This window comes from Macaca fascicularis, chromosome 1 (assembly GCF_037993035.2).
Source record: "Macaca fascicularis isolate 582-1 chromosome 1, T2T-MFA8v1.1".
Lineage (NCBI taxonomy): Eukaryota > Metazoa > Chordata > Mammalia > Primates > Cercopithecidae > Macaca > Macaca fascicularis.
Genome location: NC_088375.1, coordinates 182,970,705 through 182,995,607, shown reverse-complemented (window position 1 = coordinate 182,995,607; position 24,903 = coordinate 182,970,705). Strand labels below are relative to the sequence as shown.

The 24,903-nt window shown below is 37.5% G+C and overlaps 1 protein-coding gene across 32 annotated transcripts in view; it reads left to right on the top strand.

Moving 5' to 3' along the window:
* OSBPL9 (oxysterol binding protein like 9) overlaps positions 1 to 24,903 on the top strand; it is a 167,864-nt gene that overhangs the window by 127,501 nt on the left and 15,460 nt on the right. For 16 of the 32 annotated variants that reach the window (XM_074006808.1, XM_005543386.3, XM_015435969.3 and 13 more), the window contains 7 exons: positions 237 to 287; positions 6,523 to 6,561; positions 11,538 to 11,628; positions 12,731 to 12,835; positions 16,740 to 16,899; positions 23,628 to 23,740; positions 24,160 to 24,278. In XM_074006808.1, the coding sequence (XP_073862909.1) occupies positions 237 to 287; positions 6,523 to 6,561; positions 11,538 to 11,628; positions 12,731 to 12,835; positions 16,740 to 16,899; positions 23,628 to 23,740; positions 24,160 to 24,278 (678 nt within the window). The remainder of the gene's footprint in view (positions 1 to 236; positions 288 to 6,522; positions 6,562 to 11,537; positions 11,629 to 12,730; positions 12,836 to 16,739; positions 16,900 to 23,627; positions 23,741 to 24,159; positions 24,279 to 24,903) is intronic. The other 16 variants (XM_074006814.1, XM_005543387.3, XM_015435972.3 and 13 more) reach the window with 1 other exon arrangement.

Below are 24,903 nucleotides of genomic sequence, written 5' to 3'. Positions count from 1 at the left end.
TTATTTGGTATAAATTAACAATTTGTGGCATTTGTTAAAATTCATAGAACTGCTAATGAATAACTTCATTTGACATTATCAGCACACTAGAACCCACTAGATCCAAAGAGGATATTTCTCGTGTTGTATAGACTTAAACACTATACATTTGAACTGATTTTTATATTTTAAGCTTTAATATTATATATCCATTTTATTTGAGCCAAGATCCTAAAATCAGTGTTTTGTTTTTATAGAGCATGGTAGAATCAATTAAACACTGCATTGTGTTGCTGCAGATTGCCAAAGTAAGTAAATTTTACTTTCAATTACCTTTATGTATGGAGTTCAAAAATTAAAAAGACATTTTTCTTTAATAGTGAAAAAACTCAGATCTGAGACATAGTACCTTTCTACATTAAACTGTATTGTGAGCTTATACTATGGAACAACTATTGTGTTTGGATGTTATCTTAGCTACTGTTTCTGGTAATGTCATTTCTGGTAGCTGGGAAGGAGGGGAGCATGTTTGAATGACTCACCCCTTCCTTCCATTTTATCCATTATCACTGCTTGGAACAGGGACATATTTTACAAAAGCTTCCACAAAAAAAGTTTTTCTTAGAAAATAGAGAAGTAAGTTCTTACAGTTATTGTCCATAATGAAGAATATAATAGAGATATATTTTTAAAAATTATTACAGATTTTTTTCTGGTCGTGAACTATATTAGTGGATTTTAATTGTTCTTTATTCATGAAACAATATATTTTGAATTATTGTGGATTAAAAATTTCATATATGTTGTCTCTTTTTCTGAAAAATTTTGGTGTATTCAACCTAAATATATATATTTTATTGCCTGAGATTTTCTGAAATAAGAATATTATTGTTTGAGAATAGGAATTTTAAAAAATATTTCTACTTCACTACATGCCTTTATTTCCAGCAAGGGGTGGGTGACCAGCTCTGCAGCCAAGTTGAGAAATGTTGTTTGAATGAGTTTATTTTTTTACTTTTTTTTATTTTTTTATTTTTTTGAGACGGAGTCTCGCTCTGTCACCCAGGCTGGAGTACAGTGGCCGGATCTCAGCTCACTGCAAGCTCTGTCTCCCAGGTTTATGCCATTCTCCTGTCTCAGCCTCCCATTACTCATCTCTTTTACTACTTCAGTTGCATATGTTTGTTTGCCAAATCATAGAGACTTTTAACCTACTATTGTTAATGACACAATAGCATAGGACAATCCATTTGTGTTTGGACAGTAAGGATATTTAGCTTGTAAATTAAATGGGGCAATGTCATTTTCTTTTGAGGCCAGATTTAAAATATATTTTTTATTTTTCGAGACGGAGTCTTGCTCTATTGCCCAGGCTGGAGTGCAGTGGCATAATCTCGGCTCACTGCAACCTCTGCCTCCTGGGTTCAACTGATTCTCATGCCTCAGCCTCCTGAGTAGCTGAGGTTACAGGCATGCACCACCACACCTGGCTAATTCTTATATTTTTGGTAGAGACAGGGTTTCACCATGTTGCCCAGGCTGGTCTGAACTCCTGGCCTCCCAAAGTGCTGAGATTACAGGCGTGAGCTACCAAACCCAGCCCAATATATTATACATAAAGTGTCAGAACTTAGGGCTTATGTTCTGTTTCTTGATGTTAGCGATACCTAGATTTCCTATGTATGTGTCTAAATTTTTCATTTCCTGTTGTAGATCATAGTATATTCCAAAGCCAAGCAGAAGGGAAGATAGGATTGGTGGCACAAAAGAGATAAGGTTTTTATTTTAGTTTTTCTTGGCTCTGGAATTACATAGGTGAGTAGAAGCACCTACAGTTATCCAAAAGTTTACCTGTAGATAACCAGTAAACTACACCATGCCCTGAGAGACTAGATATTTTAGGGAATCCATACTGCCTTCTCTTGAAGATTGGGGAAGCAAAGGAGCTAATACAGTGTTTAGGCTAGTTTGGGTGATCTCTGAAAATCATTCAGGACTTTAGATAGTTGTACAGTAGGTTAGCCTAGCCTATTTCAGTAGTTCACTGTTTAGCCACTCATCAAAAACATTTTTAGTGTAATTTGTACTTGCTACCTGTCTGTGTTAGCCCAGCTTAATAAAACTACGTTTTAGGGTTCTTCGCAATGGGTAACTTGGATCACGTAAATGAAATTTGGCCTTTTATTTATTCCAGAAGGAAGTTTTATTGTTGTTAAGGCTTCTTATGTACAAATACAATCCTCAATTATATTTGTACCGTATATGGACTCTGTTTATATCTTTAAACTCAATTTAAATGTACATGAGACCATGTCACTTGCCAGCTCAAATACCCCTGATGTTTTCCATCTCATTTGTAAAGAAATAGAAATTACTTACGTTCACTGCCCTCTTAACCTGTCTCCTACCCTTGGTCACACCATTCCAGTAACATTGGCTCATTTCTTTTTCTCAGGCAAGACAAGCTTCCCCCCAACCCCCGCTTTAGGAATTTTTACTTGGTTTTCCCTCCACATGATGGGCATTTCCCACAGATTTCCACCAGGCTCACTGTCTCACTTTATTCAGGTTTTTACCACAAGGAACATCTTTGGAAAGACTTTTCCTGACTCCTGTATCTAAAATAATCTATACCTCCCACTGGTTTCTTTTTCTTCGTGGCCTTATATCACTCGTCAAGTTTACGTGATATATTTGTTTGTTTATCTTTTTATTGGCCGTCTACCCTAGAGTACAATCTTGGTGAAGACTTTGCTCGTCTTACCACTTACATTAGTCTGCATGGGCTGCCATAACAAAACCCCATAGACTGGGTGGCTTAAAAAACAGAAGTTTATTTTCTCACTGTTCTGGAAGCCAAAAGTCCAAGATCAACATTCTGGCCTGTTCAGTTTCTGATGAGGACTCTTCTCTTGGCATGTAAATAGCCATGTCTTCACATAGTCTTTCCGTGGTGAGTATGCACAGAGAGAGGGAGCATGCACATATGAGATAGCAAACTGTTTGGTGTCTCTTCTTACAAGGACACTAATCTTATTGAATCGAGGCCCCATCCTTATGATCCCAGTTAACGTTAGTTACTTCTGTAGAGGTCTCATCTCCAAATATAGCTACCTTTGGGGTTAGGGCTTCAACATAGGAATTTGGGAAGGGACACAAACATTCAGTCCATAACCCCATTGTATCCTCAGTACCTACAGTTGCTTACCATATAGGAGGTGCCTGATAAATACCTGAATTACTGAGTGATTTTTCTAATGCATTACTTTTAATGGTTGCATGGTTTAGTGTTTTCACTATATGTGTGATTTTTTTTTTTACTTAGCCACCTCTCTGATGTGCTGTGATGACCATCCCTATAAACTAATCTTTAGGTAAATTTAATCAATTAATCTGTGATTAAAATAAAAGATTTTAGAATAATAGTGACAGTCAACTTTGCATAGTCTTAAAGAGCATGGATTATGGACCCGTACTGAGTATGAATCCAAGCCCCACCCCTGGAGGAAGTTTATTTATCCTCGCTGTGCTTTGGTTTATATTCCATATACAAGAGGGATAATAATAATGTCGTCTCTTACTGATACTGTGAGACTAAATGAATTATTATTTGTGATGCTCTTGGTAGCTGGCATGTAATAAGTTCTAAATAAGTGTTTATTAAATTTTAAAAAAATAGAAGGATGCAAATTTTAAAGTGACAGTAACACATCTGGTAAAAATTGGAGAACTTCCATTGAGTACTGATGGAAATATAAATTGTTATAGCCACTTTGGCAGACTGTTATTCACTGGCAGGTTAATAAAATATCGGAATCAACTACTTTGAGGGAGATAATGCCATTTGAGACCCCAAAGTGATATGAGAAGATAGCTAATTTGATACCTTTCTTGTTTGGGGCTGATTAGTATCAGCTTCTTAGAGGTGGCATGCTGTAAGTAAAAATTTTAATTTTAAGCTCTTTCCAGTTTTGATTCTTTCATTTGAATTCCCACTCCCAGTAGATTCTCTCCTGCCTAAATGATTAGCGTATTGGTTCCCAAACTTTACTGCACACTGGAGTCATTTGGAAATCAGTTCTGATTCCTGGCTCCCACCCGTAGACATTCTGTTATAATTCTCTTGTATGGGATATCACCTGGGTATTGGGATTATTTTAAACCCCTGGGTGGTTTTAATGTGTAGCAAAGTTTTGAGACCACCTGGTTAGTGGAATTTTCAAGTGGGCTTTGTTATCTCAGAAGACATCCTTCCTTTTACCCTTGGTGGAGACAGCTCATGTTCTTCTCCTGGGAGACTGCAGTGGAGCTGGGGGGTAAGGGGAGAGAAGGGGAGTAGGGCAGGACAGAGCAAAGATAAGCTAGGAGGCCTCTGCAGGTGGAGACTTAACCAGTATCAGAGTCAGGTGATGTGACCACATACCACAACTCAGAATGCCTGTCAGAATGGCATGTGCCAGGGGGTTGACTATGATTTACCAGAGCATTATTTTTGCATTGTTTAATTATCACTGAAATTGAAAGGCTGTGCTAGACATGCTTTGGTTATGAGATATAGTTGCTACAAATTTAAACTCTGGTTGATTTTCGCCAGTTAAATCATGCGGTAAAACAGTATTTCAATACAATTAAAATCAGGCACTTTAAATGGTTATTCTTATAGACAAAGATAGAGACTATTAACGTTTTTCAAGGTAGACACAGATCAATTTGATTTATGTAGTTTTTATAATCTTGCATAAAATAGATGCAAATAAATACTGTTGATGACTTAGAATTTGAGGCTTTAATTTTGTCTGTTCCTATTGAATATCCTAAGTCTAGACCAGTGCTATACAATAAAAATATGAAAGCTATAAATATAATTTAAAATTTTCTTATAACAACATTTTAAAAGGTAAAAAGAAACAGGTGAGATTAATTTTAATAATGTATTTTATTAACCCAGTATACCAAAAATACTATTTCAACATGTAATCAGTATAAAAATTTACTAATGAGATAGTTCATATTTTCCCTCTCTCTTCTTTCTTTCCCTTTCTCTCTTTTTCTAAGAGATAGTGTCTTGCTCTGTCACCCAGACTGGAGTACAGTGTCACAGTCATAAATAACTCACTGTAACTTCAAACTCCTGGGTACAAGTGATCCTCCTGCCTCAGCCCCCTGCGTAGCTGGGACTACAGGTGCTCACCACAGTGCCCCACTCACTAATTTTTAAATTTTTTGTAGAGACAGGGTCTCACTTTTTTGCCCAGACTGGTCTCAACTCCTGGCTTCAAGTGATTCTCTGTTCTCGGCCTTCCAGAATGCTGGCGTGGCATTACAGGCATGAGTCTTTCTCTTTTTGCACCAAGTCTTCAAAGTCATGGATGTTCTTTAAGCCACCCAGTCTATGGTATTTTGTTATGGCAGCCCACACAGACTAATACAACTGGTAAGACGACCAAAGTCCTCACCAAGATTGTACTCTAGGGTAGATGGCCAATAAAGAGATAAATAAGCAAATGGTTTATTTCAATGGTTTTTATTATATTTACAAAATTGTACAGCCATCACCATAATTTAATTTTAGCATACTTGTGTCACTGCAAAAAGAAACCCTAGACCTATTAAGCAATCATTTTCTATATAGATTTTCTATATAGATGGTCCCTGACTTAACAATGGTTTAACTTAGGATTCTTCAACTTCATGATGGCAAAAAAGTAATATGCATTTAATAGAAACTGTACTTTGAATTTTGAGTTTTGGTTTTTTCCCAGGCTACTGATAATGCCATATGATCTTCTCTCACTATGCTGGGCAGTGGCAACAAGCTATAGCTCCCAGTCAGCCACATGATCACAAGGGCAACCAACTGAAACTCTGCAAGATGGTTTTTGCCCAACTATAGGCTAATATAAGTGTTCTATAACACGTTTAAGGTAGGTTAGGATAAGCTATGCTGTTTGGTAGGTTAGATGAATTAAATGTGTCTTTGACTTACTGTATTTTCAACTTCAGATGGGTTTATTGGGAGGTAAACTCCACTGTAAGTTGAGGAACGTCAGTGCCTCCCTTTCTTTTCCAACAGCCTCCTACCCCCCACCCCATCCAGCCTTTGGCAACTATTAATCTGCTTTCTCTCTCTAGATTTGTCTATTCTTGACTCTTCATGTAAGTTGCATATTACAATATGTGGTCTTTTGTGACTAGCTTCTTTCACTTAACATCATGTTTTCAAAGGTTCATCTGTGTAGAGATCACTTTTGCCTGGAATTTTGAACGTGACTAGAGTTCTACGGGATATTTCCACGATGAACTTAGTTAAATCCCTATATAGAAAAATAATTGCCATGCTGTTGGTGTTGATTTTTGTGTAGCCAGTGTTAGAATTGTGTTTGGCTCAGAATGTACACATGGAATTAAAATCTTAATGGAGGCAGAGAAATCATGTTCTAACATTGTTACTTACCTAGTAAATAAGCTTTCTTGTAGGAGAAATACACAAGGAGTTACTTAATTGTAAGAATAAAGTTAATATTTTTAACATTTTTCCTTAAGGACCAGAGTAATGTGGAGAAGCACGCAGATGGAATGATAGTAAGTTTAATCTAATCTTTTTGTTTCCCTTTACTTCTGCAGAGCATTATAACCAGTCATATCAGGAGAAGCCTGAATTACTACTCATTTTTCAATGCCAACTACTCACTGCTTTTTGTTGTTGACTCTCGCAATTTCCTTTAAGCTCACATCTTTCAGCAATCATTTGCAGGGGAAATGACAGTCTTAAAATTTTTCTAAGTGTGGGTTCAGATTGAATCACTTTGCATGTATTAACTTGAAGGGTTAATCATGGTATGAATACTCAGCTTTTTCAATTAAGTAATGCATAACTCAGTGCCACATTTCTTGTCTAATTTCTTTTTTTCTCAGATGAAAGTGGGGTTGGGGGGGAGTACAATAGTGAAACACACCTTAATCTATTTGAATATGTTTATAAGTTCCTATTATTTTATCTTTTATTTTTAGTTTTTGTGTGTGTGTTAACCATCATTGTTAATGTGGTATGTACTGCATTTTTGTTGGAACAATTTACAACATGAATTCTTTCTCTTATAGCCATCTTCTTACTCTTTCCTCTCTCTTATCTTTTTACCTTTTCCTTATATTCAACTTCCCCTCTTAAAAGAAGGAAGAAAATTGTATTGTTAGTATTTCCCAGCTGGAAATAAAAGAGTTTGAAGGTTTGTGGTTTGTGATTACCCTAGTTTTATGGTAACTGAGTGACCTCTGTTCAGTCTGTATTCCTGAAGCAGGAGGCAGCCTTTTTTTTTTTTTTTTTTTTTTTTTTTTTGGTCCTAGACTTAAAAACGCCAGCTTGTCTGAGATCTGGAAAAACATTCTGTAAATTTTCAAAAACATCTCATGATTGTACTTGAAAGGATGAGTATGTTATCTTTATATTTGGTTTTAAAACAATTTTAAGTTAAATCTGTGTTTGCATATTTCATTTTTTTTTTCTTTTTTTTTTTGAGACGGAGTCTTGCTCTGTCACCTAGGATGGAGTGCAGTGGCCGGATCTCGGCTCACTGCAAGCTCCACCTCCCGGGTTCACGCCATTCTCCTGCCTCAGCCTCCTGAGTAACTGGGACTACAGGTGCCCACCACCTCGCCCGGCTAGTTTTTTTTTGTATTTTTTAGTAGAGACGGGGTTTCACCATGTTAGCCAGGATGGTCTCGATCTCCTGACCTCGTGATCCGCCCGTCTCGGCCTCCCAAAGTGCTGGGATTACAGGCTTGAGCCACCGCGCCCGGCCTGCATATTTCTTAAGAAAGCAGGAGTAAAGGCCGGGCGCAGTGGCTCACGCCTGTAATCCCAGCACTTTGGGAGGCCGAGGCGGGCGGATCACAAAGTCAGGAGATCGAGACCACGGTGAAACCCCGTCTCTACTAAAAATACAAAAAATTAGCCGGGCGCGGTGGCGGGCGCCTGTAGTCCCAGCTACTCAGGAGGCTGAGGCAGGAAAATGGCGGGAACCCAGGACGCAGAGCTTGCAGTGAGCTGAGATCGCGCCACTGCACTCCAGCCTGGGTGACAGAGCCAGACTCCGTCTCAAAAAAAAAAAAAAAAAAAGAAAGCAGGAGTAAAACAAACATGTTTGGAATTTGAATTAAATACATCAGAATTTTTGTCAGTTCAAAGTATGATCCGTGGTGATATAATACAGTTGTATGATATAAATGTAATACAAAGTGAAATATTTCTTCCTGAGATACTGTTGAAGATTGTTAGCCTCCTGGGAAAGGACTCTATGTATTGTCTAGCATTATATGGTCCCCAAAGACTCCAGAGGAAAACCTTGTTGGCTGTTATTTTTATCTCTTTTCCCTCAAAGCCAAATTAGTTATATTATATTGAATAAAAGAGGCAGGATTTTATAAAACATACCAAAAACACTTGATAATTTGCAATGAAAAACATCTAGAAAGTTCATGCTCATAGAAAATTTAAACTAATAGAAAAATATCTTTGAATCATTTGCCCAGGGACTAGAGCATATTTTCCTTAAGAATTTTTATTTTGAAAAAATAGAGGAACTGTTCATGGAATAGGCCTTAGAGGCAGGCTGCTTGGATTCAAATAAAACAGCCCTGCCACTCACTACCTGTGACCTTGGCAAATTACTTAACCTTTCTGAGTCTTAATGTCTTTTCCTGTAAAGAAAACTGAAAGGTTCTACCATAGAAGCGTGTTGTAAGGTACAGAACAAACACATAGTATTCAATAAATATTAGCTATACATACATGTATGTGTATGTACAATACATTGTATTACATGGGTTTCATTAATGTCACAACAGATGAGGGCTGAGTAGTAGTATTTTTGCTTTTCAAGCTCTGCACATTTATTTTTAAAGCAAGTTGTAGAATGTAATGTGACATATTTTAGCCTGAAGTTGACTGACCAAGGACTGGGGATAAGTGTAGCATCGTTATTTTTTCTATGAAAAACCACAATAACAAAAAGATCAAGTACTTTTAATATACATACTGTCAAAAGACAAAATTACAACAGATTGAATCATAGATCGAATTGGCTTTTATTCAAGATGCATGGATTGGGTCAGCCTCCATTCTACAAAATAGAATGAGAGGTCCCACTGGGCAATGGCAAACAGTGGGTTTTGTAAGATGAGAACTGTAACAGGAAAAAATGCTGATAACATCAGATTACTTTTAAGGGTTAAAACAGAGAGCATTTCCATATTACACTGACTCAGGTAGACTGGAATCTCCTATTTTCAGAAAAAAAAACTGGTCTATTTTGGGATCCACTTGCTTCCTTAGAGTTTTATGATACGGCATTTAGCAAGAGTGACTCCATTTTGGTTTGGTCTAATCTGTTGGGCCCTAGTACAAGAGTTCAATCCAAAGCAGTAGCCTCCCATAATTTTTGTTTAACAGTGCAAAAAGTTTTTAAGTGTTTTCTTTGGTTGACCAGCCTAATTGTAAGAACATTTCATCTGGAAAATAAAAGATTACATCCAAAAGATAATTCTGGTCCCTTGTTCCAAAGTTATTTTATTTCTTATTCCCTTCAGTGGGAGGGGTAAGGAGGTGTGACATACTCTTACTCCTATATATCAAAGCGTTAATGGTGGAATTTTGTCTTTGTAAAGCATTTGGAGTTATTTTCAAGAAAAGTGCTGTGTAAACAAGGAATTTATTTTAGGAACAGCTCCAGGTTTGTTGAGATACTTGTTTAGTTATTATGGCTTGGTCTGCTATCTGAAAATAGAATCAAAGTAATAACCAGAAAGCCTTTAGCACCCATATAAAACAGACTATTTTGCAGACTGGGAAACTGAGGCCCATAGAGGATCAGAGACTTAAGGATTCTAAGAAATTAAAAACTCCAGGTCTCTGTTTCTTTGCTTTTCTCAGTGCTTCAAAACATTCCCCACTTCAGTTTCTTAGTTTTTTGTTTTTTGGTTTTTTTTTTAATTATTACTGATTGTTTTGGGGGTATTTTCTCTAAGTGTCCTTCATTTTTCAGTTAAAGTATTTATGGCAGATAAACTATTGTAGTGACAAGAATCAGAATTCTTGTGTTCAAGTCACTTGATTGAAGAGACCTTATTTAATGAGTTTTAGATATTCATGCAGAAAGAGGGCTGGGTTTTTTTGGTTTTAAATATTTTTCGTTTAACAGTTCTGAAAACAATGTGTGTGTTTGTTTTTCATATGGCCTGGAAAAAATTTTTTTAACTTAGACATTACATGAGAATGCTACAAAAACTTTACCATTACCTCAGTTTCTATTATTAGGTGATTTTAAGTTTTTACAACTGCTTTTTTGGGCTTATTCGTTGGCAAAATCTTTCTGTTATATTTCCGTTTTAGTATCTTCTGTTATAAGCACTACTTAATATATATGTGAAGTTCAGTTTTCCAGATCAATTGAAGCTAAAGAACTTACATTTTTATTTCTTGAGTTTGCCCAGTTTAGTCTTCTAAATGGTAAATGTAAACTTTGCTGTGGCAAAGACCTTGGTTTAACATGTACACACCCACCCCCCAACCCTATCAGTAAGTTACGGAGTTTTCTTTTTAAAATGCCTTCATGCTGTCAGAATAATTTCTTGACTTAGAATCAGAGAATCCTGGACTTTTCTCCCCTCTAAAATTAACTACATGTCTGAATTTTTTTCTCCCTCTCTTCTGAATCCTCAGAAAGCAAGCCCTCTTCTCTACACTCCCCAATTAGAAGATACATCTCTTTCTCTTTAGTGACCATAAAACTAGACACACAGTCGGCCTTCTGCATCTGTGGATTCAACCAACCGTGGATTAAAACTGTTTGAGGGAAAAAAAAAGTACCTCTTTGCTGAATATGTATATACTGTTTTCCTTGTCATTATTTCCTAAACAATACAGTATAATGGTGACTTATATAATACTTACATAATATTAGGTGTCATAAGTAATTTAGAGATGATTTAACTTATATGGGAGGGTATATGTAGGTTGCATGCAAATACACCATATTATATCAGGGACTTGATTATCTGTTGATTTTGGTATCCTCAGGGGGCGCTTGGAACCAGTCCCCCTTGGGTACCTGAGGAGTGACTGTACTGTGTGATGGCAGCAGTATGGAATGAAAGATGAGATCCTAGTGGTGCAGGTACATTACTTGGACATTTGGTGTAACTCACCAAAAGTGAAAGAAACAGAGAAACAATATTTGTGGTGAATTAAGAAATTGAGAAACACTGAATTGAATTGAGAGGTGGTTTTGACTTCCTGAAATCTCCCCACACCATTTTATAACTCCTCAGTTTTTCCATTTAGCTTTACCTTCTTCTGTGACAGAGATTCATTCATTTTCTTTCCTTACTATGCTTTAAGAAACTCTTACACTTCTGTATAGGTGTTTCATTTCCTCTTTTCATTTTGATCAACATATCTGTATAGCTACCCTCAGGATTTTGCAGTCATAAATGTGGGCATTTGGGAGGGTAGCATGAGAACATTTAATTAAAAATAACTATACTGTGTTTCTTTATCTTAGAGTACTATTAATCCTGTAGATGCAATATATCAACCGAGTCCTTTGGAACCTGTGATCAGCACAATGCCTTCCCAGACTGTGTTACCTCCAGGTAATTGGGGAAAGTGTTTCATAGATTCATTAATGAGAAAAAAATAATTTGTGTGGCTGTCATAGCAGTCTTAGCTATTACTGTTTATTTTTGGTTTTCCTTGTTTTTAATAAATAAAAGGACTCAAAAAATAATACAGCCAAAAGTGAACTGGAAAAAGATGATAGTGTTTTGATATTGGGGCTTTACTGAAGTGTGATGAGAGTGGTTTTGGTATTCAAAGTGAGATAGAAAACAAACGTGGTTACTAAGATTTGGATTCACTGGTAGGACAGAATTCTATGACTCAGAATTCGTGGCTAGCAAGGAAAAAGTACTATACCTTATTCAGGATAACCCAGGGATGTTCCGTTTTGGGGTATTCTGTGTAGCTCTGAACAACACAAATGGTATGTTCATGGTAGATTTTAAGATAATGAGAAAGTGAAGAAGGAAATTTATGATGCCTACTGATCACATGACATCTGGGTGTGATTTTTTGTTTGTTTTGTTTGTTTGTTTTTTGGTATGGAGCAATAAATGCAATTTTTTTAAAACTGGCAAAGAAGGGCTCAGGGCCAATACCTAGCTACGCTGACTGATTCCTTTTGCCTTTTTGTTGTATCCAACATTTCTATGTTTTCAATGATGGCATAGTGAAGTCAGAAATTGTACTATAAAAGGGAAAATGCTTTTTAAAAATACTAGTAAGTGTGTGAAATCCTTTTGTGAGTTTTTACTCCTTAAGTGAATTAGCTTAAGCTACCTCTTGGGGCTAAAGAGGGGGAGGTACTGTACTCCACTTCTGATTTTATGTCGTTTGAGGCTCAGAAACACATCGTCATCAGAATCATTTGTTGGTTTTACAGCGTAGTTATGCTGCAGTATTGGCCTACTGTGGCTGGTCTTTTGATATCCTGCCTAGTATCTTAGTACTCTGTAGCCTATCATCGAGTTTAAGAGGCTAGGAAGTCAAAAGGAAGGAGTAGCATGGAACTAGACTTAATGAAATAGAGTTTCAAAAATTACTCACCTTTCGGATTTTGAATCCCAGACAATTACAGTCAATAGAATGTATGTTTGGCTGTTTCTGTACCTTATTTTATATGTTCAAATCTCCTAGAACCTGTTCAGTTGTGTAAGTCAGAGCAGCGTCCATCTTCCCTCCCAGTTGGACCTGTGTTGGCTACCTTGGGACATCATCAGACTCCTACACCAAATAGTACAGGTACAGATATGCATAATTTCTTTATTTCTCGTAACTCTTTATTAACATTTGAGGTTTGTTTGTGATCTCTGATGAGGAGGGGGGAAAGTTGAAGAAATGTGTTGTATATTTCTGTTGGAGATAACTTAGTTTTAACATTACAGTTCCACACATGAAGTGGTTAGCTCTGTGTTTGAAAGAAAAGCTTCAGTAAGTAAGTATTATTTATTTATTTTTAAAATTTTTTAATTTTTATTTTTGAGACAGGGTCTCACTCTGTCACTCAGGCTGGATTGCAGTGATACGATCAGGGTTCACTGTAGTTTTGACCTCCCAGGCCTCAGTCTCCCAAGTAGCTGGGACCACAGGCACACACCACCACACTTGGCTGATTTTTTGGTTTTTGTAGAGAGGAGTCTTCCTATGTTGCTCAGGCTGGTCTCAAACTCTTGGGCTCAAGCAGTCTTCCTGCCTCAGCCTCCCAGTGTGCTGGGATTATACAGGCATGAGACACCATACCTGGAATAATAATAATTTAAATAAAATAAAATATTACAGTTTTGTTTTTTACCTTAACATTTATTTGGTGATCTATGTTGACTTTCTGAAAAATTTACTCCAGCTAGACTTGCATACTTTCTTATTATGAAGCTGACACAGAAGTGCACAGAATAAAAACGGAAAGTCTTCTTTACTCTCCCCCCAGTAATTTGCATATGTGTATGTGAATTTACACTTAATGTTGTGTACTTTTATTGTTTTTGTTTAAACCTAAGTTAGGTAATGTGTTTCTGTAACTTGCATTTTTCCTTTAACAAAGAACACTTAGGGCACTTTCCATGTTTGTAAAATTAGGTCTACAGCATTCTTTTTACAGCTGCCTAGGCAGGTATTGCTTGTTTTTTCCACTGATGGACATTTAAATTTTTTCCAGTGTTCTTCCACTATAAACAATACTTCAGTGATATCCTTGTACAGCACCTTTGTCATATGTGTATTTTTTTAGAAAACATTTATCAATCTTTCACCTTTTTGTCAGTTTTATAGTCAGAAAAAAGATACTTCATTTTAATTTGCATTTTTGTTTGTTTGTTTTGTTTTTTTGTTTTTGAGATGGAGTCTCACTCTGTCGTCCAGGCTGGAGTCCAGTGGCACCATCTCGACTCACTGCACCCTCCACTCCCCAGGTTCAAGCGATTCTCCTGCCTCAGCCTCCTGAGTAGCTGGGATCAAAGGCGTGCGCCACCACACCCCCACCAGTTTTTGTATTTTTGGTAGAGACGGCATTTCACTATGTTGGCCAGGCTGGTCTCGAACTCCTGACCTCAGGTGATCTATCCGCCTTGACCTCCCAAAGTGCTGGGATTACAGGTGTGAGCCACCGCGCCCAGCCTGCGTTTTCTTAATTCGTTTAAGCTTATGGTCTTTATTTTTTCTGTTTTACAGGGATACTATCAGTGTTAGATACTAGATTTATTCTTGTTTTAAAATTAATTAAATACATGTTGAATAACTTGTAAAACAGAACTCAAGGATGCATCTAGCACTTTTCACACTGTTAAACCTGGAAACTAAAACCAAAACCACTCTTGAAGAAGTGGGAGATAAGCCGCTTTTGTTCATCTTCAGATTTTTTTCCTGGATAGGATTTTTCCTATGTAATAATGAATTTTAAAAATTGTGATTTTAAAATGTGTGATTTTAAAAATTTGAATTAGTAAAAGTACTGATGCTATTACTTTGATCTTTACTATTTAACAGCATGGGCAGGTGCCTTTGAATTTTGAAAGAAAAAAAAGTAGCTCCCTTACTTGAAGCTCTTGGGAAAAGGCTGATAAGCAATTTGAATAATGAAATTGAAATATTTTGGCTGACTTCTGTATTTCCTGAGCTGTGTCACCTCTTCTTCATTTAAAAAAATAGTACTTGTTTGTTGTCATTTGTATTTTTATGTCAGAATTTTGAAACAGCCAAATTTCTAAAATTTTTCTGTTTGGAAATACATAAAACTAGCAACAGACTTTGAAAAAGTGAGAAGCTCTTCTTATGTACATTAATTTTAGTAAAAATTATTTCCAGAAGATAATCTTCTGAAACTATTTCAGTTGAAGATATTTCAAAAATGTAACACTTTAGAGTAGATAGATTAAAAGAAAATTTTAAAATTAAATTTCTGTGATTTATATCTTATTTGATTTTTCATCCTAACTTCATTTTCTCCACTTTTCTTTCCCTTCTTGCTAATACAAAAAAGAAATAAAGGAATAAGATAAAATGTTTACTCTGCTAAGTAAATCTTAGATCTTTTGTTTGCAGTTCCCACTCAAACTTATTTTCTTCTTAGGTAACATTTTCACTTGTGTGATCACCTGGAATATTTGCATGCTACTTAATCATTTGCAATTCTTGGTCAATTTTTTTTTAATTCCAATAAGAAAAGCTGCTTTTCTCTCTTATTTTTTCTGTTCGGTAATAAAAAGAATATAAAGTTATTTACTAATAAGGTGAGCTACCTTTGGAATTTCCAAAATAAGCATTACCTTTTGGGGTTAAACTTTTTATGTTATCGTTTTAAAATACCTTTGTGAATGTGATGACTAAATGTGGCAAACCCATGTGCTCTTTTTCATAACTATTGAACCATAGATACAGGAATGGGCAAAAAATCTGTGACTCTGGATTTTTTTTTTTTTTTTTTTTTTTTTTTTTTTTGAGACAAGGTCTCACTCTGTTTACCCAGGCTGGACTGCAACAGCAGAAACACAACTCACTGCAGCCTCAGCCTCCTCAGATCAAGTGATCCTGCCTCAATCTCTCGTGTAGCTGGGACCACAGGCACATGCCACCATGCCCAGCTAATTTATTTATTTGTTTTTTTAAGAGACGAGGCTCTCACTTTGTTGCCCAGGCTGGTCTTGAACTCCTGGCCTCAAGCAGTCCTCCCATCTGGTCCTCCCAAAGTGCTGGAATTACAGGCATGAGCCATTGTGCCTAGCCTGGATTCGTTTTTATTGCTGTCTTCAATTTCTTCCAGAACTGTGGCCCTGGCTTTCAAATTGCCATCAGTGTCTTAAAAAACTTTAGTCTTCACTAGACATCTGTAGATTAGCATAAATTGCCCGACAGCCCTTAAATGCTCAGTAAGTTAAATTGATCTTAATACTCCATTTGTTGACTGGTTTGATACTTTTCTGTTCTTGCTTTACTACTAGACAAGGTACCAGATGATCATCTCAGAGATTAGATGGCAGTCTTCTTTCTCTGGGTCTTCATTAATTTCCATTTCTTTAGTTAGATTGTTTAGGAATAGAAAAATGTTCTTCAGAATCTTTTCATTTTCTGCATTCTTGTCGTAGTAGCCCTCTATTTTTATCTCCACCTCTGACCCCTGACTTAGGTGGAAAAAAGAGAGGAATTTGGATGGTGTGTGCATTTTCCATGTGATTGCCAGAAAATATTGAATGATAGGAATGTGATATCCTGCAATATTTTAATGTTTATGTGGTCTTAATATTCTTTGCATTTTGCATTCCCAGCGGCTCACTGCTGCATTTTTAGGTATCTGGATCTGCAGTGTAAAATAAGAGCCCTGGCATCCCATTGGTAATCGTATCTGTTGTGGTACTTGCAACTCCACAACTCATATAATCAGAAGGGCCCCCTTCCTAGTATTAATGATAATCTTTATAGAATGGGGACATAGCTTTTTGTTTCATTTATTTAAAAGGCTGTGTCCTCATTTTATATCATGATTTGCCATTTTCTGTGTGGAGTTTAAATGTTGATTTTCTTTATAAATAGTGTAGCAGCTTTTACAAACTTAACCAAACTCTTTCTTGATTTTAGAAAAGTCTGCTTTGACTCCATCTCCCTAGTCTCTTCTCTATCAGCAACATTTTTCTCTAAAACCCTTTTAACTTCCTAGGCAGTGGCCATTCACCACCAAGTAGCAGTCTCACTTCTCCAAGCCATGTGAACTTGTCTCCAAATACAGTCCCAGAGTTCTCTTACTCCAGCAGTGAAGATGAATTTTATGATGCCGATGAATTCCATCAAAGTGGCTCATCCCCAAAGCGCTTAATAGAGTAAGTAGATGAACAGAATATGTATTTAAATGATCCTCCTTATTTTTAAAAATCTAATTTGATTTTGAGACTAGTGTTAATGACAGACTTGCCTCATCAGTTATTATTTGGGAAAATTAAAAGCGCAACCTTTTTAATAGATATATTGATATCTGTATATCAATATATTTTTTTATGTTATTGATATATAATATGTTTTTTTATTGATATATAATAGTTGTATGGACAACTTGTTTTTAGTTGGCTTGTTGAGCAAAGCCAATTCTGTGAGAGTTTTGATTTTAATCCTAAGTTACTCCAAATGGAATAAATAGCGTCACCTCTAGTAATATGCCAGTGTTATTAGTTGAATCTTGGCCATTTCTGCAGTACAAACATTAGGAGAGGGTCCAATGAGAGTGAATAAGCTATGAAGCATTATACGAATAAGAGGTTTCTATTACTTTTTTTTTTTTTTTTTAATTAGAGTGGAAATATTCAATACCTATCAGCCAGGTACCGTGCTAGGTTGATAACGAGATTACAGAGACCCAGGCCCTGCCCACAGGGAACTTTTGGGGGAATAGGCAGACATTTATAATCTAATGGAATACATGGTATGGTTTCTTAGTCCCTTTAAGCTGCCATAACAAAAGACAGTGATTTAGGTAGCTTATAAACAACAGAAATTTATTTCCTACAGTGTTATGGAGCAAAAGGGACTTGCTGCCCAATGCACTAGAAGCCATGACTAAGTCCCAGGTTTTTGAGGAAAAAAACCTTTTTGCTTTTTATTGCAAGTCTACTTACAGGGAAACATAAGTCCACCTCAAATTTGTCTCTCTGCGCTGGCTTTAAGGCACTAATTTTATTTAAAAACGTTCAGGGAGGCCGGGTGTGGTGGCTCATGCCTGTAATCCCAGCACTTTGGGAAGCCAAGGCGGGTGGATCACGAGGTCAGGAGTTCAAGACCAGCCTGACCAACATGGTGAAACCCTGTCTCTACTAAAAATACAAAAAAAAAAAAAAAAAGCCAGGCATGGTGGTGCATGCCTATAAATCCCAGCTACTCAGGAGGCTGAGGCAGGAGAATAGATTGAACATGGGAAGTGGAGGTTGCAGTGAGCTGAGATCACACCACTGCACTCCAGCCTGCATGACAGAGCAAGAGAGTCTGTCTCCAAACAACAACAAAAAGAAGTTTCGGGAGCCGGGTGTGGTGGCTTATGCCTCTAATCTCAGCAATCTGGGAGGATGAGGCGGGAGGATCAGTTGAGCCCAGGAGTTTGAGACCAGCTTGGGCAACATGGTAAAACCTTGTCTCTAAAACAATACAAAAATTAGCCAAGTGTGGTGGCACATGCCTGTTGTCCCAGCTACTCGGGAGGCTGAGATGGGAGAATCGCTTGAACCCAGGAGGTGTAGGTTGCAGTGAGCCAAGATTGGGCTGCTGCATTCCAGCCTGGGTGACAAGAGTGAGACTCCGTCATAAAAAAAGAAAAAAAGTAGAATTACTGATATACTTTCATTTTACTTGTGTTTGTTGTAGATATATTAATAGTTGGTTTAGTTTTTGTTGGGAATTATTTCTAATTCTGCTTTCTCAGAGGCTGGTACTGTTATTATAGCTAGGGTTTTTGCTTTTTAAGACAGTACAAATTTGGAAATAATTAAATGTGAATTTGCAAGCTAATTACCTTCAGCCAGTCCTTAGGCCTTGAATGCTGGTTTCTTTAAATAAGAAATGTTGCATTAAGACTCTAGTTCTCTTAAGCATGCACATGAATTGAGAAATACAGCATTTGTATTATGACTGTATCATAACTGCTCAAAATGTTAGCACATATATGGAAAATGACTATTGCTTCATGAAGTTTTTTGACTTATGATCAGTTCAGCTGTTGAATGTGGGAAAAAGTGAAATATATGTGGTCTAGGTGAATATATATGGTTAAGACGTGGAAGGGAGGTTTAAGTCTACAACTAAAGAAGACCAGTATAGCAGAAAGAGCTTAGTTTAGCTTATTGATTACTTTTCTTCATTTTGAATGTTAAAACATAAACTGTTAAGAAACCATTATTAGCAGTTTGCCAATAGAAATTTAATTTTGGAAAAACGTTTTTATAATAATGGGATTAAAAGAAAATAAGCATTTGGAAGAAAATTCCAAAATGACAGGTTATTATTAATTTATGAAGGGTTCAATCATTATTGTATTTAAAAGAGAATTAAAGAGTTTTTATTTATGTATTTATTTTTTTGAGACAGAGTCTTGCTCTGTCACCCAGGCTGCAGTGCAGTGGCGCAATCTCAGCTCACTGCAAGCTCCGCCTCCCGGGTTCATGCCATTCTCCTGCCTCAACCTCCCGAGTAGCTGGGACTACAGGTGCCCGCCACCACGCCTGGCTAATTTTTGTATTTTTAGTAGAGACAGGGTTTCACTGTGTAAGCCAGGATGGTCTCGATCTCCTGACCTCATGATCTGCCCACCTCACCCTCCCAAAGTGCTGGGATTACACGCATGAGCCACCGCACCCAGCCTTTTTTTTTTTTTTTTTTTTTTTTGAGACAGAGTTTTGCTTTTGTAACCCAGGCTGGAGTGCAATGGTGTGATCTCGGCTCACTGCAACCTCCGCCTCCTAGGTTCAAGCGGTTCTCCTGCCTCAGCCTCCTGAGTAGCTGGGATTACAGGTGCCCACCATGCCGATCTAATTTTTATACTTTTAGTAGAAACGGGGTTTTGCCATGTTGGCCAGGCTGGTCTCGAACTCCTGACCTCAGGCTGTCCGCCCGCCTTGGCCTCCCAAAGTGCTGGGATCACAGGCATGAGCCACTGTGCCCAGCCTAAAGACAATATATTAGCTGTTGTTCTAAACAAAGTTCAATTGACTATCACTTGCTAATAAATCACTCATCTATCCATCCTTTAAAAGCATATGACTATATTCAGTAAAAACTTGATAATATGTGGTTAGCTCTTGGTAACATCACTGATAGACACTCTCTGGACCCGGTATAAGGGGTTCTCCCAAAATTTCTATGAAATCAAAACATTTAAAACACTTGTTGTACCTGTAATAGGCAGGTCTACAAAGTCATGCACAGGCTCATGGGCTCCTTCTATTCCTGCTGTTAAGGTTCCTTCTGTGCTTTCCCAGTACCCTGTCCCATAATAAACACATAGTTCATTAACATCTCTTTGAACGGGTCCAGTGTGAAGTTTTTATGTCCAACTAACCCACTCTGTGTTCCTTTTCTCCCTCAATTTCATTCTTCCTTGTTTGTATACCCTAATCTAGAAGCCCAAACCAGTAAAGGCTGAAGATGTTTTATTTGGGCAGCACAGTGTTCTGTTGACTTGTTTTTTGTTTTGTTTTAACAAGGCTTTAAGATCCTTTCAGGTTGGGTATGCTGGCTCCCCAGTTCGTATTATCTTATGTCTTGGTCCTGTCCACGTATTCTCTGCCTGGCGTCTGTAGGTTTTCGAGCTTGTGACACCTGCTGGTCTTCAGCTGCTACTGCTAATTTTCTAACTCTGAGGTCAAATTTCTTTTTACTATTTTTTGTTTGTTTTTTTCTTTCTGAAGGAAGAGAACTTGAAAGCTTAAGTCCTTTCACTGTTCTTTTTCTAAAGACCTATACTAGTGATAGCTTCTGTGTAACTATGTCACTGAGCAGTGTAGCTTACGCATTTATAAATTAGATAAAAGTACATGTTGGAAAGAACATGTACTTTGGAGCCAGAAGTGTTTGAAATGGCTCCACTACTCACCAGCTGTATGACTTCAGGCCTGTCATTGAACCTCTGAGCATCTGTGTATTATGAGCGTCATTGTGTTTATTTTAGGGTCGTAATGTAGATATAGACATACTGTGTATGGCACATATAAGGTACTCAATAAATTGATATTGTAATTCATAGCTTTAAAGTGTTTTTGCATACTTTATGATTTTATACATAAATTCTAGACAATTAGCCCATTGAAGATAAAACTTTCCTGTATACATAGATGTTGTTTTTAACTGTTTTCTTTATATCATTTGTTCTGAACAAGGTAAACTATGAAATGGCTAAAAATTTATCCCATTTTTTTTCCATTTACAGTCTTATTGAGTATTTCACTTGGCCCAGACATGGTTTCTAACCATGGGTAAGGAGAAAAAACACAGCATAAATAGGACCTTTGGAATTGCATCTAAAATAAGATTCATATATTATAGCATTTGGGGTTTTTAGGTCAATTGATTTAAAAGATTGACTCTATTTTGAGATACATCACAGAGGCACAAAACATTTTAAAGATAACTTTCATGCTTTTTTTTTTTTTCTTCTTTGAGACAGAGGGTCTCACTCTATCACTCAGGCTAGAGTGCATTGGCACAAACACAGCTCACTATAGCCTCAACCTCATGGACTCAAGTGATCCTCCCCCATGAGACTCCCCAGTAGCTGGAACCACATGCACTCACCACCATGCCCAGCTATTTTTTTTTTTTCTTTTTTTGAGACAGAATCTCACTCTGTCGCCCAAGCTGGAGCTGGAGTGCAGAGGTATGATCTCAGCTCATTGCAACCTCCACCTCCCAGGTTCAAACGATTCTCATTTCTCAGTCTCCCAAGTAGCTGGGACTACATACACATGCCACCATGCTCGGCTAATTTTTTGTATTTTTAGTAGAGATGGGGCTTCACCATGTTAATGAGGCTGGTCTTGAACTCCTCACCTCAAGTGATCTGCCCACCTTGGCTTTTCAAAGTGCTGGGATTACAAGCCTGAGCCACCACACCCAGCCTAATTTTTTTATTTTTTGTAGAGATAGGGTCTCACCATGTTAGGCTAGACTCAAACTCCTGGGATCAAGTGATCCTCCCGCCTTGGCCTCCCAAAGTGTTGGAATTACAGGCGTGAGCCACCATGCTTGACCCCAGTTCTGTCATTTAATGATTATTTGATTTCTCTTACCTACGTCTTTTAGACATATTTTCCACTGCCTCTCAAAACTGGTGAGGCGGACATTAGTCATAGTACCTTATGATCTATACTACTAAATTATCAAAGAAGTAATACTTAGTTACTCAAGGAATTTTGAAAAATAGGTAAGTAACCAGGACAAATTAGAATACATAATATATTCTAATTTTAGAATATCCTAATATTCTAGCATTCTAATACAGGCAGAGCCCAGAGGATTTTTAGAGCAGTGAAACTATTCTGTGTGATACAGTGATGGATACATGTTGTTATATATTTATCAAAACCCACAGAACAGGCAACTCCAAGAGTGAACCCTAATATAAACTGTAGACTTTGAGTGATAATGATGTGTCAATGTAGGCTCATTGGTTGTAAGAAACATACCTCTCTGGTATGGGATGTTGATCGTGAGGGAGGTTTGCATGTGTAGGGACAGGGAGTATATGCATGCTGTCTGTACTTTCTGTTCAGTTTTGCCGTGAACCTAAAACTGCTCTAAAAATAAAGTTTATTAATTTAAAAAAAGCAAAAGAAGGTAACAAGGGCAAACTATGATTAGATTAGAATACATAACATGCGGCCGGGCGCGGTGGCTCAAGCCTGTAATCCCAGCACTTTGGGAGGCCGAGGCGGGCGGATCACAAGGTCAGGAGATCGAGACCACAGTGAAACCCCGTCTCTACTAAAAATACAAAAAATTAGCCGGGCGCGGTGGCGGGCCCCTGTAGTCCCAGCTACTCAGGAGGCTGAGGCAGGAGAATGGCGTGAACCCGGGAGGCGGAGCTTGCAGTGAGCCGAGATCGCGCCACTGCACTCCAGCCTGGGCAACAGCGTGAGACTCTGTCTCAAAAAAAAAAAAAAAAAAAAAAAAATACATAACATGCTTTCACACCTGTAGAGTTGTGATACGACTGTTATATGTGTACTGTTTTATAAATATCTACAGTGTGAGAAATTTGATTTCAATTTTTACATTTAATAAGTAAATTATGTGCCTTTTTAATTTTTCCTTTATTTATATACAAATACCAACTGGGTGTGGTGGCTTACACCTGTAAACCCAGTGACTTGGGTGGCTGAGGTGGGAAGATCACTTGAGGTCAGGAGTTCACGTCCATCCTGGGCAACATAGGGAGACCTTATCTCTTAAGAAAAATATAAATATGTGCGCGCACACACACAAACACACACACACACTCTCTTACTTCCGTGGGTAAAATATGATCACAGGTATGATAATCTATTAATAATAGAACAGTCTTTCTTTAGACCTGTTAACTGGCTCATAAAAGCCAGTTAGCATAAATTTACTTGCATAAATAAGACGCTTTTTTATTTTCTAATTTTAAGTACAATTTTTTAATGATTAGGAAGAATGTTAATACCAATGTGGGCCTTTATCAAAGGATCTCAAACATAAAGACAAGGCATATTTCTGAGACTTGCCGTTTTTGAGTTTCTGGAATTGTTGCCAAGAATTGTGACACATTTAGATTTATATCCAGTAACAAAATCAGAAAATGAACTGTAGTTTTAAACTTAAATGCAGAGGCAAAGATTTCACTAATTTTTGATGACCTCTGGGTCTTGACTATCAACATGGCTTTGTTGAGCATGCCCTATGCATAAAGGATAAGACAAGAGACCTTGTCATCAAGAGAATTTGAAAGCGTGTATATGCATGCATGTAACCAGTTAACTGTAAGAGTCTAGCTTACTATGATTCTAAATTGCTTTCTTTAGCTTAAATAAGGTGATTAATGTTTTTTTAGTTCTTCTGGATCTGCCTCGGTCCTGACACACAGCAGCTCGGGAAATAGTCTGAAACGCCCAGATACCACAGAATCACTTAATTCTTCCATGTCCAATGGAACAAGTGATGCTGGTGAGTGACCTTTGATAATTTAACTTTTTTTTCTTTAAAAATATTTGTAGCCGGGCGTGGTGGCTCATGTCTATAATCCCAGCACTTTGGGAGACCGAGGTGGGCGGATCACTTGAGGTCCGGAGTTTAAAACCAGCCCGACCAACATGGTGAAACCCTGTCTGTACTCAAAATATACAAAAAATTAGCTGGGTGTAGTGGCGCGTGCCTGTAATCCCAGCTACCAAGGAGGCTGAGGCAGGAGAATCGCTTGAACCTGGGAGACGGAGGTTTGCAGTGAGCCGAGATCATGCCATTGCACTCCAGTCTGGGCGACAGAGTGAGACCCCATCTCAAAAAAAAAAAAAAAATTGTAATTCTAGTATCAGCACAGATTGGCCCAATTTAGCACCATTCTAATAAGATGTGCTTTATTTTAGACCTTTTCGATTCACATGATGACAGAGATGATGATGCGGAGGCAGGGTCTGTGGAGGAGCACAAAAGTGTTATCATGCATCTTTTGTCACAGGTTAGGCTTGGAATGGATCTTACTAAGGTAAGACCAAATTTGCTGTAAGTCTGTGTGAGTATGTATGGATTCTCAGTGATTGTGTGGTGAGTGTGCCTGCAAATGTAGTAAAATGACATAATTTTTGTTTATACTTGTGTCTTCTTGTGATTTAATATACATGTGGATAAGTAAACAAAATTTTGTAAATGATGAAATAAGTCAAGCTAGGATAATTTCATAGAGAACAGTGTGTATGAGTTCTATGGATTAAGACTTGGTAGAGTTCTAATCTTAGGGTCAGAGGATCTGTGTTTTCGTTCTACCTCTACTATTATCAAACCACGCATGGGCTTCAGTGAGTTTCTTCTTCTGTTTCTTCCTCTGTGGACTTCAGGGTTCTCTATGCAAATTGGACACATAGTAACCTGTTTCAGAGGGTTGTAAGGATTGGAAGAGATTGTGAATGTAAAATTGTGACATATTTGTGACCTCCATCTCCCAGGTTCAAGTGATTCTCCTGCCTCAGTCTCCTTGGTAGCTGGGATTACAGGCATGCAAAATGACACATACTGAGTCATGCACAATTACCATAGTCTGGATTTGACTTTGATTTTAAACTTGGAGCTCTCAATAGAATGCACGCTTGAATTAGGAGACTAGTATATGGTTG